At 42.6% G+C, this 16,938-nt stretch overlaps 1 protein-coding gene and 1 pseudogene across 1 annotated transcript; one reads left to right on the top strand and one right to left on the bottom strand.

Annotated features, from left to right (window-relative positions):
• Positions 1-1,088: 1,088 nt before the first annotated feature.
• Positions 1,089-5,876, bottom strand: LOC128106988 (olfactory receptor 2L13-like; annotated as a pseudogene).
• Positions 5,877-12,732: 6,856 nt separating this feature from the next.
• LOC128106989 (disks large homolog 5-like) lies at positions 12,733-16,714 on the top strand. Its single transcript, XM_052732352.1, has 4 exons — positions 12,733-12,836; positions 13,685-13,865; positions 14,699-14,814; positions 16,627-16,714. Exons 1-4 carry the CDS (start codon positions 12,733-12,735, stop codon positions 16,712-16,714), a joined length of 489 nt encoding a protein of 162 aa, XP_052588312.1.
• Positions 16,715-16,938: the final 224 nt, after the last annotated feature.

Raw genomic sequence — 16,938 nt, forward strand, 5'->3', positions numbered from 1 at the left:
CTGACTTGAACTTGGATTTCTCTGTCCCTGTCCCTGCAGGGAAGTGACACTGAACACTCCAGCATCTTCCTGTTCTTGAATCTTTTTTGTCTGGCTTTTCTTTTCTTTTTTTTTAAGTCTTTTTCTAAAGACAATTTTTTTTATTCCTTTTACATGCCAACCATAGATCCCTGTATCATCCTTCCTTCTGTTTCTCCCCCAGTTTTCCCTCGAGCCACCCTCCCCATTCCCTCCTCCAAAAGTGTCAGGGCTACTCTCATGTGGAGTAAGCAGAACCTGGCACATTCAGTTGAGGCAGTACTAAGCCCACCCCCATGCAGCAAGGCTGAACAAGGCTTTTCTTATATTTCCTTCCATTTTCCTTATATGCCATGTTCGCAACTTCTCCCAATTGGTCCTACTCGTTTAAGTTCCTTCCATCTTCCCCTACAGTCCAGAAAAATTGCTTTTTCTCCTCTAACTACTATACGTCTATCTGTGTGCCTGTCTCATTTATTGAAAATTATGTATACTGCAATTCCAGTAGGTGTTGGTCTACTTACCACTGTAACCTCATTGGTTAGGTAATGGCCTAGCATGCAGTAAGTGACTACTCACAGTCTATTTATTGAATGAGGAAATGAAGTTTACCTCAAGTGTTGTCTTATAGATTAGACTAATTGTCACTTTAAAAGTGTGATATAGATCAATTCTCAGAATCTTTTTTACAAATCATAATCATTAAAAACTCTGACAAACTTTTTTAAATATTCAATATACATAAACTTTTAATAATAAAAAAATGAAAGCAAAACATATAATCAAAGCAATTAATTATGTTAATTTTGTAGAAACAAGTCAATATCAGCATACAATATCATTTTACAGTAATATTTATACACTCATAAGGTATAATGTGTCATATTATGTTAGAATAGTAATTGCCAAATTTCTGTTATTGATATAATTGACTATAATGTTGTGATTTAAACATGTGAGTAATTGCTATGCTATGTAATAATGAACACACTATTTAATCTTAACCAATTATAAGTCACCAGAAAGGTATGACATGTGTGGGGGACACATTACATTTCCATTAGGCAACACTATTCTGTCATTCTCCAGGGACTGAAATATGAGTAGAGAGGAAATGACAAAGTTTTTGTGGAAGAGAATGTCCCAAAGACTCTTGTCATGGCCCCCAGGACTTCCTTATTCCTCAGGCTGTAGATGATAGGGTTGAGGATAGGGGTGAGTATAGTGTAGAAGACAGTCAGAATCTTATCTTCTGTTGAGGAACGGAGACTCCTGGGATGAAGGTAAGTGTAGACAAAAGATGCATAGTAAAATGTCACCACAGTTAAGTGAGTTGAACATGTGGAGAAGGCCTTTTTCTTTCCTTGAGCACATATGGAAGACAGCAAAAAGGACCCATCCACAGGAAGCTGTGATGCCAAGGAAAGCAAGCAGAAGAAACAGGCTTGTACTCACAAATACCATGTACTCATAAACCCAAGTGTCCATACAGGCCAGGGGCAACATGGCAGGGACATCCCAGAAAAAATGGTTAATGGACCTAGAGTGGCAGTAAGGAATGTGAAGGAGATAGACTGTGTGTGATAAGGAGTTAATGGAGCCCAGTGTCCAAGATCCTATGATCGTCTCCAGACACATCATTTTGCTCATGGGAATAGGATAATGAAGAGGGTGGCAGATGGCCACGAAATGGTCATAGGCCATGGAGGCCAGGAACAAGCCCTCAGAACCTGCCATGTTCAGAAAGAAAAAGGATTGCACTCTACAGCCAGTAAGGTAATGCTTTTCTGGCCAGAGAGGAAGTTGAATGCCAGCTCGGGAACAGTGGTAGAGATATGCATCAGGTCCATGAGAGAGAGCTGACTGAGCAGAAAGTACATGGGGGTGTGGAGTTTGGGATCCACATGAATGAGGTGGATCATTGCTGAGGTGCCAAGCAAGGCCACAGAGAATATGGAGATGAACAGCAGCAAAAGCAGTAGGCCTTTGCGATTTTGTGGTAATAATCCTAACAAAATGAAATCACGTGAGCTCTGATTCTGTTTCTCATTGAAAATGTATTGCTTTCTCTTTCTTGAAAAGTGACCTGAAAGTAAAATGCACTTATATAAAGTAGAACAGGAAAATAAAGAGGAACTGGCTTGGAATGAATGCTTGCCCTGAGTTGTTCTTACAACCAGCACCATCCTTCTGTTGAATTTATTTTGAAATCTGAACTGAATGTTTCTTCCCCCTTGCCTCTGGCCAAGTTCTCAGTTCAGAGGTACCTGTATGGTCATTTTATTTTATTTTTTAATAAATATTTTTGTTTTATAATTAATTTAATTTTACATATCAGCCACAGATTCCCCTGTCCTCCCTTCTCCAAACACCCAGGCTTCCCCCAAGCTAATCCACCCCCTATTACCACCTCCTCCAAGGCAAGTTCTCCCCTGGGAAGTCAGCCTAGCCTGGTAGATTCAGTTGAGGCAGGTCCAGGCCCCTCCTCCCTGCACCAAGGCTGAGCAAAGTTTCACAGCATAGTCCCCAGGTTCCAAAAAGCCAGCTCATGCACTGAGGACAGGTCCTGGTCCCACTGCCTGGAGGCCTCCTAAACAGTTCGAGCTCATCACCTGTCTCACTTATCCAGAGGGCCTGGTCCAGTTCCATGGGAGCTCCTCAGCTGTTGGTTCACAGTTCATGTGTTTCCGCTTGTTTAGCTATTTGGCCCTGTGCTTTTTCCATCATGGTCTTGATATCTCTTGCTCATATAATCCCTCTCTCTCATGCCGTTGGACTCCTGGAGCTCCACCTGGGGCTTGCCTGTGGATCTCTGCATCTGCTTCCACCAGTCACTGGATGAGAGTTCTATCATGACAGTTAGGGTATTTGGCCAAAAAATCTGACAATCTTTTAAAGCCTTCATACTGACAAGTTTCCATGTAAAAGGGAAGTACCAACTTCGTAGTTATCAGTATTTCCTCTTCTGTCAGTATTTATGATAGTATTAACTATGAATAAGTAGAACAAAAAACACCCCACAAAAAGTTATTTAATTGTTACTAGCATAATAAGTATGAATAGTAAATGTAGTAAAAGCTATTGTGGAAATGGGAAATCTGTTGTCAAGAAGTTCCTGTTGTCACGATAATAAAACACCATGACAAAAATTCAAGATAGATCATTGAAGAGACTTCATTTTCTCCAACAAGACAATATATGAAGTTATTGCTGTGTGTGGTAAGGGAGAGCTGTGTTGGTCAAGCACAGGTCTAACACAGAATCCTGCCTAATTTGTATAGTGTTCTGGGAATATTGATAGTTAGAGCTTTGCCAATTCAACCAGTGAGAAGGCTGACATTTGGGATGAATAGAGTTTAAACCTCACCCACTATAGGCAGCCAAGAAAATAAGGAGATGACCCTTGCATCTTGTACTCAAAATAAATCATTCTAAACATCATTTTACTGTTGCTGCTCTATATTATACATTATCATATGTTTTTAAATAAGATTTTGCTCATTAAGGCCCTCCTGGCTACCATCCCCACCAGGGTCCCTTCTGTCTTCTCTACCTCCTCCTCCTCTTCCAATCTTCCTGCCTTTTCAGTCATCTTGGCTATGCCTGGGATCCCAGGGTGTATGCGTTGTGCACCACTGGAATTCTGGAGACCCAGGCCCATAGATTCCAGCCCATGGCCCCTGTTTTCTGGGGCCTATCAGTACACTAAAACGCCACCCATTTCAACCTTCAGCACCAAGGTCTCTGATAGCCCTGGTGCCATCCCACAGAGCTGGGCAAGGTGAGGCAGGTAGGTCAGACAGTATAGAGACTCATCACCAGGAACTGCTAGGCATTTGGCCTCAGACCCTGGCCCAGGTCATAACCAAGATGAAGGCTATGCTTCAAGGCAGTGGGTGCTCTGAGCCCAGGCAAGTGGCAGCAGCTTGATAAGGAGGCTGGGGACACCAAAGAGTAGCTGCTGCTCCAGGTGCACCCTCCTAAGGGGCAGGATGAATTCCAGGACTTGCTTACTTCACTGGAGCAGATACAGCCTCAACTGCTGCCCATTCTCTGCCTGAAGGGCATCTTCAGACTGCCACAGCACACTGAGGGCATGGGTGAGTAGTAGTTCCTTGGGGCTCCCCTGGACTGCCACCCACCTCTTCTCTCTGCAGCTCACTCAGTGTGTCTAGATCTGGTAGTGGCCACTACTCTACCTGAATGTCCAGGGTGACACCTTGTCTCTTAGCCCACAGGGAAGGGACCTGTGGCTGGACGTGAATTTATACCTACTGCCTCTCTTGTGATTCTCTCAAGCAACAATAGCATGATAACAATAGCAGAAGCCTTTCCTTCCCTGTCCTGGTTTTCCTCAGTGGGACATGATGTCCTGTGTCATGTGGAGGTGGTGGAACACCTTGCAAAGATGTGGTTCGTCCTCTTTTCAAACTCCTCACCAGAAGTTGGAATCAGTAAAAAGAGTTTCTACACTGGGGGTACAAAGCCTAAGTTTTGATCCTGCCTATCCATTTAAGTATCACGAGTGTCTATTCTCTCTGTGCTTTATTCCTTCTTGCTTCCTGGAGGTCAGTATCTTTTCTGGTCCAGATTACCTGTGAATTATGCACAATGCCATACTCATTTTGCTTTAGGAAGTAATAGCCGAGTTTAGGAAGGTACATGGTAGCATGTCAAAATCCTATAATGGTTGGTGAGGCTCAGTTCCCTCCCTGAGGGCTGAGTTCCCACTGGAAGAGAGATGGTGACTGATTCCTGTGAGTGCTGTCCTTTGGAACTGTGTTCTTGATGTGGAAGTGACTGATTCATGAGTGTGTATTCAGTGAGGGGTTCTTCTGGGTGTAGATGTAACCAACCTTCATATTAAATAAGAAACACAGAACCAATGCAAAGAAGAAAGCCAAGAGGTCAGAGCCAAGAGCTAAAACCTTACCCTTCCTCCAGCAGTGGTCCTACCTCTCTGAACCAGAGCTACCCATGTGTTAAAGTCTTTGTATAGAGTTCCTGTCCTGCCTTCTCATTGGTTGTAAACCCGACCACATGACCGCCTCATCACGGCCTGTCTGTATAGGCCTCCAGGTTTTCCATGATTGGTATTGAGATTAAAGGCATGTGTATCCAATAATGGATGTATCCCTGAACACACAGAGACTTACCCAGCTCTGCCTACCAAGTGCTGGGATTACAAGCGTCCGCCACCACTGACCTGCTTTCCTATGGCTTGCTAATAGCTCTAACACCCGGGCAACTTTATTTATTAACATACAAATAACATTTTAATACAAATAAAATATCACCATATCTGGGAGTTTGTTCCTGATGATAGGCTTGTCCTGAGTGAGCTGAGAGTGGAAGGCATAGAGCAGAGGAAGGAGGAGAGCTCGCACTCATGGTGTGTATCCTTGCAGAAACTTTACCTTACCACGGCGAAATGCCATTATTTGTATGTGCTCTATCTATTATTTATATTCTAACAAAATAGTCAACTATGGCTGCTGTGATTAAATTGCTCAAGAAGGATTTAATGCCAAGATTTGAATTATCGTGTGTTGCATATTTAATACATGCAACCATTGAAAGAGCATGTGAGTGAGTCTTCTGTGGGTCCTGACTACTTGAGTGTGAATTAATCCACATAACAAAATCAGTAGCCATAAGCTGGTAAAGGAAAGAGAATGCAGGGAGCTGGAAAAAAAGTATAAAAAGCAAAAACAAAAGCAAAAAAAAAACAAAATCCTTTAGCAATTTGTGGGCTAGAGTTTAAGAAGACCTGTTTCTGTGACCATTAAAAGTCCCAATGATGAATGACATTATTTTACAAGTTGTTCCTGGTTGCAGCACCTACCTCCATGGTCCATCTCCACCCTCCTTTCTTTAGGTGGAAGAAATTCACATACAGAGAGGCTAAAATGGCAACCACATAACAGAGCATTTCATGAGTGTCCCTGCTGAGTCCTCCTTGAACTTCTGGCTTTTGCACTCTGTTCCTCAGACCTGCACTCTGTCCCTGTAACTATGGTTATTGCAGTTCCTGGGCCGAGACCTTAGCCTCCTTCTATAGCCCTTTGAAGTTGCTCAGAAGGGGCTGTCACATGTTCTAGAAGGAGAAGGACAAACTCAAAATGACTTTTCCCTTATAAGTAGTTCTATTTATTTCTGAAGAAGGAAGTTTGTCAAAGATCTGTTTCCAGAAATCTTGCTGAAGAAGCACAGAATTAGAGGGCAACCAAGAGTTCTTCACAGGCATGTGTGTGCATCAGCCCTAGGGTTAATCTCTGGCCTAAGGTAATTAGTGGACACATTGCCACACATTACTAACACTCGGCATACCTGGCAGCTGAGGTACTTCCCTGATCTGACCTTTAATGAGCTTCTCCTGACCTCCAAAGAAGGACATAGAATAAGGTTGAGATTCATCTCTAGGACTGTGATTTCAGATCCATTTCCCCATATCCCCAAATTTTAAGAGTCAGGAAACCCGTAGAACAATACATTACATTGAAGTTAATGTTGTATTATTTTATAGATGAAAAGAATTTAGGCCGGGCAAGGTGGCACATGCCTTTATTCCAGCACTCGGGAGGCAGAGGCAGACTGATCTCTGTGAGTTTGAGGCCAGCCTGGTCTCCAAAGTGAGATCCTAGAAAGGCGCAAAGCTACACAGAGAAACCCTGTCTCAGAAAAAAAAAAAAAAACAAACAAAAAAACAACAAAAAAAAGAATTTAGAACAGCACTTGAGAGGGAAGACACTACCAAGAGCCATTGGTTGACAAGGTGATGATGTTTGAGTCAATGGGTGTCTCTTTATAAATCTGTGATAGGGAAACACATTTTGGGTACAGGAAGAAACAAGACCTCCTGCTTTTGGACAGATACGCTGCTGTTGAGCATGTCATGAATTACTTTCCCATTTCCCTGACTTGTGCAAACCCGTGTCACAGAGTGGTTTCTTAGCATCTTCTTTATATTAATTTCCCAAGCACAGCAGGACAAGAATTGATTTTAGCCCACAGGTCCAGGTAATAGTCCATTTTGGGGGATATCAAGGCAGGAACTGTGTCAATCACATCCACAGTCAAGAGCAGAGAGATACAAATGCAGCCAAGCTGCCTCCTTGCCTCTGCATATGCTCCAGCTTTTTCACTGTTACACAGTTTAGGTCCCAGCAATGAAGTGGTTCTGCATACTTTAGGGTGAGATCTCCATCTGATTAACAATCTATAATCTCCAACAGATGTGCTCAAAGTCAACTTAATCTAAACCATTCCTCATTGAGGCTCTCTCTTCCCAGGAGACTCTAGTTTGTGTAAATATAAGAGTAATTAAAAATTAACACTCTCACTGCCCCAGCATCATTGTTATGCTTCATGGTTATAGGAAACATGAAAGAAAAAATTTTGAATGAGGGAGCAACATTGAACAATCTCAGTAGACGTTTCAGCCATTTGGTGCCTTCCTACAAACCCAAATAACTCTGATTTCGATTTCTCTTGCTTGTTTTGTAGCCATTTTCTGTCAAGCCCTAGTTATTTACCCAGCTAGTCAAGAGACCTGATACTAGAAGAACTAAAGATTATACCACAGTGCTTCCCAGGTAAAAATCATTTGACCTGTTACTAAGTCTTGTGGAAGAAAGACATCAAATGAAAAATCACTGTTCCTGGTTATAGACTAGCTACTGTAGATATCCAGGGTGTTCAGGATCTTCCTGCCTCCTCCAGACTAATCAGAGCTTTCCCAAATCCTGTATTGAGGTGGAATTGTCCCCTGTGTAGACAAAGATGATAGTGCTGGTCAGAGGAGCAGAGTTATTACGCCAGTGGGTCAGAACAAGGTAAAATGTGCAAGGAGTCAGGTCCCTGCTGAGCAGAATGTCAGCTACTGTTTTCTCATGTCCAGAAAGGAAGAGTTAGGGCTCCTTCTATCAGGAAAAGTTTTCTTACAATTTTTTCTTAAAATCTCAATGATGGAATGTTTACCTGGTGTCTCCTGAAATGAAGTAGCCTCAGTGAGAGCTCTGCAAAATCCTTTGATATAGGCTTCCCAAAGTAAGGTCTGGTGTAGTGTTCATGACTGTGAGTAGTAGTCAGATTGAATAAAGTAGTGCACTCACTCTACCAATACCCTTGCTTGGGTATTGATCGTTTCATCTATCTCTTGATTAGTATCTGCTAATATTTTGCTGTAATAGTATTTTTACTGATCATAGATGCCATATTTGACACCTCTCTTTATATTCCAGTAACCATTCCTGGGATTGGTTATAAAAACTTACAAATGAACCTTATCATGGCAAAACAACATCTTAGTGCTTCCAATTATAGGTGTGCCTTTTATTCCTCTTATCAAAATATATCTTTCATTGAGAAGGTTAGTGTGAACATGTAATATAGTCAAGAAATAAATCATTATTCTTGATTCAGTGATGTAAGTGTCCTTGTTTTCACCCCAAAATCTCAGTGATCAGAAAGCATTTTGATGTCTCTTGCTCCAAGTTAAAGATAGGTTTACTCTCCATCCCACATTCATGGGTTTGTTGTCTACATTCAGTTGTTTCATTATTAGGTGGTCTCGGGGATGCTATCCTGGTCAGATCAAAAGCCATCTAGGACTTCATGAATTTCCCACAAAAATATAAACATATCCTTGACTCAAGATTAGATTATCAGGCTCTCTCCATAGATTAGTTTGTTTATCTTTTGACTTAACATTTTCTTTAGTCTATGTATACTTTAAGGCAAAATGTTTAAGGGAAGCAGAAAACAATTATACTTGAAAGTGGAAAAATTAATGGTTAACTTGGCTAAATGTAGTATTGTGTGTAGTTTTACCTAAGTTCAGAAATATTGCCCTTTTATTTTTGAAACTTGCCAATTTAATTATTAGACAGCATTTTACAACAGTTGGATCTTATGGCTAGTAAGGGATTTTAGTAACATGGTTAATATTCCATAAAGTGTAAAATTCTTGAAGGTATTGGCTAGTATAAGCAGGACCATTACCAATTTTAAGTTGTAAAAGGAGTCCTAGCATGGACACCCATAAGAGCTATTTGACAAAGTCAAGTTTTAGATAAGATACAATTGTATTTTTGTGGAAATGCCAGTGACCTGTGCTAAACACAGGTTGTGCTCTGCAACTGATTAGCTAGAGAGAGGCTTCATGCATGCCTGTAGTGAGCCAATTATGAGTATAGACATCTCGACACTTGACAGCTAAGAAAGAATAATTGTAGATGAAAACCACCAAATATACTAAGAGACACTGCCAGCCACCACCATGACAAGCAGCATGTGAAGATGCCGGTAAGTCACGAGCCACATGGCGAGGTATAGATTTATAGAAATGGATTAGTTTAAGATATAAGAACAGTTAGCAAGAAGCCTGGCATGGCCATACATTTTGTAAGCAATATAAGTCTCTGTGTGTTTACTTGGTTGGGTCTGAGCGGCTGTGGGACTGGCGGGTGATAGAGATTTGTCCTGACTGTGGGCCAGGCAGGAAAACTCTAGCTACAAACTGATGGAATATAGTAAGTTTTTAGCTTTGAGCTGTACAGTCAGGGGAAGGTACCATCCATTTTGAGGAGTGTGAAGAATTTGTGTATAAAATATATGCTCCTTGTCTTTTTGAAGAACAATCTGTAAATTCACTAAGAGCAAACTCTACAGGATTTTTAGATGTAATTTTGGGTCATACCCATTGAGCATTTTCAGAAACTCTTAAAAGCTGATGTACTGGGTAGTGATTATCTATAGATCCCATGTAACATGCTAACGCAATCTGCCATGGTCATCAATTTAAATCAAATAAGCTGCATATTATCTACTGGCTGTAATTTCGGTTTTTGCTCCATACCAGGAAGTTGTTTAAAAAGTGTCCGTTCCATTATCATTAAGTCTATCATTTCTTGATAGTAAGGAGATGCAGGTACTTGTGGAGAATCATACCTCACATCAATGTCTATAATACTGTTACCTTCGGGATATATACTTGAACAGGATGAACACTCACTTTCTTTCCCACATGGAAGTACTGAGGCATTTCCAAAAAATCAGAGAGCAATCTCTGGCTATGGAACAAAAGGGTACTGAAGCATTTCTCTTCAGTCCCAGGAAAGATTCCTAGAATGGGAAACCTGACTTGGGAAGAGTTATGAGGAGATCTGGTTAGCAGGGAGGCAATGTCAGTTCCCCATGACATCAGGGGTGTCTCATGCCTGGACATTCTATTGTATCCTGGAGACTTTAGAATGTTATCTGATGTCACCTGTGTTGTAGCAACACCAACTGCCTTTGGACAGTTGGTTCAGTGCCCTTACAGTTCAGCCATGAACATGTTGGGAAGACTCAGGACTCTATTGGGTCAAGAGAAAGGAGAGGGAAGAGAAACCAGAGAGAGGCAGACACAAGCTGGCCTTCAGCCATTCCAATGTGAACGATCAAGAAAGAAATGGTCCAGAAGATGGTACAGTAAGTTGTGGGCAAGAAATTGGGATGTTCCTGCAGGACATGGGCTTGAGCTGAATCTTCCAGTAATGGGACACAGGAGGTAGGAGTCTCTGGGAACCAACTGGACTTTCCTGCTTGTCATGGCTCCTGAAATTCAAGGATTCCAGAAGAGTAATTTGGCTGTCCCAGAAATCAGGAGCGAGTAAGGCCAAAGATGTTGTGCTGGGAGATCTTGCCTTTCAATCCTATAGGAGGGTAGGGGTTGAGAGGGGACAAAAAGGCCAGCATTAGGGTAGGAAGTTCAAGTGAACTGTGCCTAGCAAAAAGCAGGTCATCAATATACTTCAACCTCAGTGTCTTCATTTATCTACAGCCAACCAGCTCTATGCACCCTCCTTTGTCACTGAGGCGTCTTGGTCAGGATGGTGACCATATTCTGCCGTTGTGTAGCTTCTCCATTTTAGCCATGTGCTTATACTGACCTGTCAGGATATTATTGCATCTTTAAAGACCTGAAGGCTTGTGGACTGTGTCAATTTTATCTTGCATTTGAACCCTGCAGCCAAGTTAAATGCAGAGTGCAGAGCTGTTAATAAGCCTGAGGAGGCTCTCTCCTTAGTTACCTAAAACATGTGCTAAAAGAGCAGAGGAAATCAGCTGGCTGAGACACCTATCTCCCATCACAGAGATGGGAGACCTAAGATGCCCAACGGGGGCATCTCAGTCCAGGGCAAAATTCTTTGGGGTGTCACTGAATTGCTTGCTTACATCCTTTCTCAAACACCTTCTCAGGTCTCAGGGTGACCTGTTCATTCTCTATGTCTTGTCACAATGCACGTTCACTTGTGTTCATTCCAAGGAGCCACCACCCACACCAACCAGCCTCACAAAGAAGCAAGTGAAGCAGAAGGTGGAGAGCCTGACCACTCAGCTCCAGGTGATGACCGCCCAACGGAATGATCTGAGAGATTGCCTCATCTTAGTAACCGAAGGATCCTTGGACAACAGGTATTTACTGTTTCAAATTCCATGGTGACTTTCTCGGTTCCACAATTTCACCCTAAACTAATGCACTGTGCATTAGTTTATTTTGTCTAAGAAACAGGCTTTTGGGAGGTTGGTGTCCCTTTGCCCAACACCATTTCTCTAAATGCTTCCCTGAAGCAAAACCTGACATAATGGGCAGGAGTGAGATGGGGACATAAACTGTACTGCTTCCTTCAAATGAAAATCAGAGCCTGTGACCTGAATCACATAACTCAGGATTTGAGGCAGTAGTGTGTGAATTCCCAGCATACATTTGGAGAGATCCTGTCAAGTGGTGGCTAGTGTGAGAATGCTGTTATTTTTTTTTTACTTGCCTGGAAAGACATTGTGTGCTGGATGCTTCTAGTAGCAGCTGGAGAGTTTTTGTACCACATCTTAATATGTGGCAGCAAGGCCTGGTACTGATGTCTGCTGCGCTTGGTCCTCTCTAAGATGACACAATTGCATGCATTAATTTGTCATCTCAATGAGAGCATTTTATCACCTTTCCCTCTTTCAGTTTCTCCCTCTGACTCTCTCTCTCTCTCTCTCTCTCTCTCTCTCTCTCTCTCTCTCTCTCTCTCTCCTCCATCTTTCTGTATCTATATGTTTGTGTGTTTGTGCATATGTGTCCCTCTTCACCCTGCAATCAAGAGTCTATGGTTGGGCATGAAGTGTTGCTTGTCTCGGTATCTAGGTGTTGTCTACTTGGTGTACTGGGAGCCCCGTTTTGAGTAGCATAGCCCTTTGTCAGTGTGTTCACCTTGGTGTCAACTGGGAATGCCCTGGGGGAATTTATGAAGCTGTCATAATATTGAGTCCCATCCTCTGAAATTCCCATGGTGTGATTTTAGCCTCCATGGCAATGTAAGCACCCTGGAATGAGAATCTCTTATTTGAAGACAGCAGAAACATCACAGTTTCTGGTGGGCCCAGACCTGTGATAAACTCGTGGGAACTCCATAACAAGCTGGGCATGACTCCTGAGGGAGCATATTCAGCCCCAGTTGTATCCGTCTTAACATCCTGACTCTGCTGGCCTGGGACCAGAAGAGCAAGTGTAATAAGCAGCCAGAGGTCCCAGTACATAGGAGCCATTAAGTGGCATCTTATTAATTCCAGTAATATAGAACATACACTGAATTCATGTGAACCTTGAGGCCTGTATTCATGGAATTCTTTGCTTCTGGGTCCAGGCCCTAGCACAGGCCAAATCCTTTCTGGGAAAAGCTCAAGATGGAACATCAGCAGGTCATGTCAGCCCTGCAGAAGTTTGAGAATGAGAATTTAGAGGCCTCACAGAAGCTCAGTGAGCTGACCAAAAGGAAAGTCTTCTTTTGGTAAGTGCTTATCTTGGCAGGGACCCCAACTGTTGTACAATAGCCAACTCCAATTTTCTTTGTGTTTGAACTGCAGGGTCTGCAGATGTGCTTCTAGATTTTCTGCTTCTTAGCCAGCAGCATTGACAAGCAGCCTTTGGACTTATGCCTCTTTACTTAGGTTTGCTAAGGTTTAAAGAGACTAGTAGCTCTTCCAAGCACCATATTGTCATTCAGTAGCTCCAGATCAGTGGTTATTAGCCTTCCTAATGCTGTGATACTTTAATACATTGATTCATTGTTTTTGATGACCCCAAAACATAAAATTATTTTGTAGCATTGTCTTAAGTTTATTTTGCCACTGTTAATAATTTTAATGTAAATGTCTACATAGGCCATCTAATATGTGTCCCTTTTGAAAGGCTCCTTAGATCCCAAAGGGTTCACAACCCACATACTGAGAACCACTGGTTAGATGAGCAATTGTCCTCAGGAGAAGGTTGTCAGGCAGGAGCTGACTGATACGGGATCTATGCACCCTTTGGGTCTCCTACTTCCCCAAGTGTACTTGCACATTACCTGCTGGTGTTTCCTCATGACAGTGGACTGATTAGGACAGGTGGAGTACTCCTCTTATTTATGGAAGTGCATGAATTTCTGTTATTTGGGGGGGGGGGTTCAAAAATAGTTTGATTCTTGCAGGAAATAACTGTTCTCTGCTTTTGGCCTTGAGTGCAACTGTCATTACTGTTAAAGGTTCTTGCTTCCATCTTCCTGTGAACCTGGGATAGGGTTGGGTTGTTGAGGCATGGCGTTGTGGGTGACCAGAGGTGGCTGACATGGTCTTACTATTTGGAGTGTGTTTCCAGTGATCTGCAGAGCCGCCTCCTGATGGAGCAGAGTCAGCTCAAAAAGAAATTGGATATGCTGAGGCAAGAGAAGGAGAACATACTGGAGGATTGGGTCATGGTGAAGCACCACTTGGGTGACTTGCAAGTGCTCAGTAAGGATCAAGAAGAGATCAGTGACCTCCACAACCAGCAACAGCAGGTAGGGACAGGCAGCTGGGTCACAGTTAGGTCCAGCATCATTTACTTATGTAACCTTACCAAATCTACCCATCAAGACACCTGTGCTCTATCTCATCACTTTCCTCATCCATACACCCATCCATCCACCCACTTCATGACATAAAATTGTTCATTCTGTGTCTGTGCATTAGTATTTCTGAGAAGTGAGTCTCCTTTGAGAATCTTGGTCATTGGCATGCAATCCCTGATACTCTTCTTGAACCTGTAGTCAATGGGGAGAAACAGGTCAATCACTCATCACACAGCTACATGTCATTATGATGGGAGGATTGCTACACACAGAATTGAGTTCAAGAGTAAAAATTTCTCTAACAATCTCCACTAGTTCAAGAGTATGCCCCCATAGGCGATTTTAGTTCCCAGGAATGGAAAGCTGAGTTTGGGGACTTTGCTTAAAGGCTGGTGTGCTTATTTTAAAGATAACTGCTCCTCTATCACTTTGTTGTTTTCGTTTCACCCCTTTCTCTGTCTCTCTCTGTCTCTCCGTGGTGTGTGTGTGTGTGTGTGTGTGTGTGTGTGTGTGTGTGTGTGTGTGTAATAGAGGCATGTGGGAGTGCAGTGCATATTTCATGTGGATGACAGCTAGAGGAGACCACAGGGTTTCTCTCTTGGTCAGTCTCTGTCTTATGAACTTCAAGCAGGCTTTCTCATGTGCCCATGAGCTTGAAATTTCGTGAGATTGACTGACCAATAAGCTCTTGGAATTCTGTGTGTGTGCTTGCACATGTGTGAGAATGTATTGACTATACTATACTCAACCCTCCAATAAGGACACAATCTTGTAATGAACAGGAGCAGCAAAGAATGGAAGAGAGACTCCAGAGCTTGCTGAAGCAGAAGGAGCTGGTCACACAGCAAAAACACCTGGCAATAAAGCTGCAGCATCATTTGACTGTCTCCCAGATGAGGTAGGAACCCAGGCTGAAGTTGGAGTATGGAGCTAATTGGGTCCCCTGTACCAAGGCTCTCTGTCCTTTGTGGGCTTTTGCTTATCAGCAAGACTCCCTGCTCCAAGCATGGGTAGACCAACTCGGAACTCAGAGTATTATGCTGGTCCCAACAACAAGAACTCCTGTTCAACAAACAATATGTTTGATACTCCCTGGGTCTGTACACTTGTGTCTACTCCATTCTGATCTCTCTGGTATGTTCTCAGCTGGCTTTCCTTGAACTCACAGAGCTCTGACTGCTTTTGCCTCCCAAGTGATTGGATTTAAAGGTGTGCCTCACCATATCTGACTGAAATTACATTTTTATTCAGGATTAGCACCTGTGGGATGAGATTTGCACCCTTGTCATTATTTGATGTCACACTGGCTGTCTTCATTGTTTAAGCATTTCCCATGTAAAGTGTCCTGGGGATATAATACGTTTAGTCATTGGCAGGATGAACCCAGGTAGATGTCTCTGAACCTTCACCGAGTGTTGTTGAACAGACTCCTCTAGAGTGCCAGGATGTAGATTCCCAGCTGTAGGCCTAAGGATAACACAGCTCTTCTTGTTTATTGCCAGACACCATGCAGTGACAATGTTCTCAGACACATGGCTCAAGAAATACTGCTCTAGCATGAGAGGCTCCATCTTGTGTATTACCTGGGTGCAAAGTTTTATTAAGTCTATGTATATAAAGTGAGGTGGTCTTTTGAAAATTATTTTTTATTCATTTTACATTCCAACCACAGATCCCCCTTTCTTCCCTCCTCCCACTCCCCACTCACCTTCTTCCCTGACCCTTCATATCCTCCTCCAACAGGGTAAGTTCTCCCATGGTAGGACAGTTAAGCCTGATACATTCTGTTGAGGCAGGAGCAAGCCCCTGCCCACTTTATCAAGCAAGAGCATGGTGTCCGACCATAGGTAATGGGATCCAGAAAGACAGCTCATGCACCAGGAATAGATCCTGATCACACTGCCAGGGGCCCCTCAAACACAACCAGCTCCACAACAGTCCCCCATATGCAGAAGTTCACAACTGTCAGTCTAAATATCCTGAGTTCTTTTGAGCTTGGTTCAGTTGTTTCTATAGATATCCTCATCATGATATTTACCACCCTTACTCATATAATCCCTCTAAAAAAGAAAAGAAGGAACACAGCTTGGAATTTTAAGTTTTTCTCTATCAAACCTGTGACAGCATTGTACAAGATGGAGAGGAAAATAAAATCATATCAATTAAAATCAGGAATAAGGACAGGTGTATGTCATTGTTCATGTCTTTAACACAAGCACTTTGGGAGCACAGGCAGGAAATCTCAGGCCTCTTGCAGTCATCCTAGAATATCTATCTAATCAGCAAGAGATGCATATTTTAACACTGCCTAGAAAGAAATAAACAGAAATTGGACAAGAAAAAATGAGGTAATTGATGAGAAACTCCTCATGAACAGTCTGTGTATCTCCATTGTGCTATTATATATGACTTTAATATGCTACTCCTTTTATTTAAATGATGTCTCTATACTGTAGGAAAAAGTCCAGGTCTTTCTCATTAGAGCACAGTACATATAGTATTCATATCAACATCTGATACTTGTTAAGGGCAGAAAATAATTCAAGGTTCAACTATTCTGTGACACTTATTCCTTAGGTGTACATACAATGACTGCTGCCAAAGATCAGTGTTGACTGTCTAGCACAATTGAGTTTTGTGATATCACTGAATGACAGGTGATGTGGTTGATCCCCACCAGGACTCTGCCCTTACTAACTTCCTCCTCTAGGTCAGAAAGTCTCCAACATGAGCTGGAACAATCCACAGCTCAGGATGAGAGCCTCCTGCCGACAGAGCTGCTGCAGCAGGACCACTAAGTGTCATAAGCAAGTGAGCCATCATGACATCCCATCCCCAGGAACACGGCATTTGTGGGGTGGAGTTCTTCCTTGATTCTGGTTTCCTATGTGTGAATAGGCCCTGAATTTATCTAGCTAGTGACCTAGCAAGGCTGTTTTTAGATCTGATTGCCTTTTCTTCTCTCACAGCACCCTTTATGAGAACTGAGGAGGCTGAAGGAATCCATAGTCAACTAGAAACC

Source organism: Peromyscus californicus, unplaced genomic scaffold (genome assembly GCF_007827085.1).
Source record: "Peromyscus californicus insignis strain IS unplaced genomic scaffold, ASM782708v3 Scaffold_12__1_contigs__length_115047231, whole genome shotgun sequence".
NCBI lineage: Eukaryota > Metazoa > Chordata > Mammalia > Rodentia > Cricetidae > Peromyscus > Peromyscus californicus.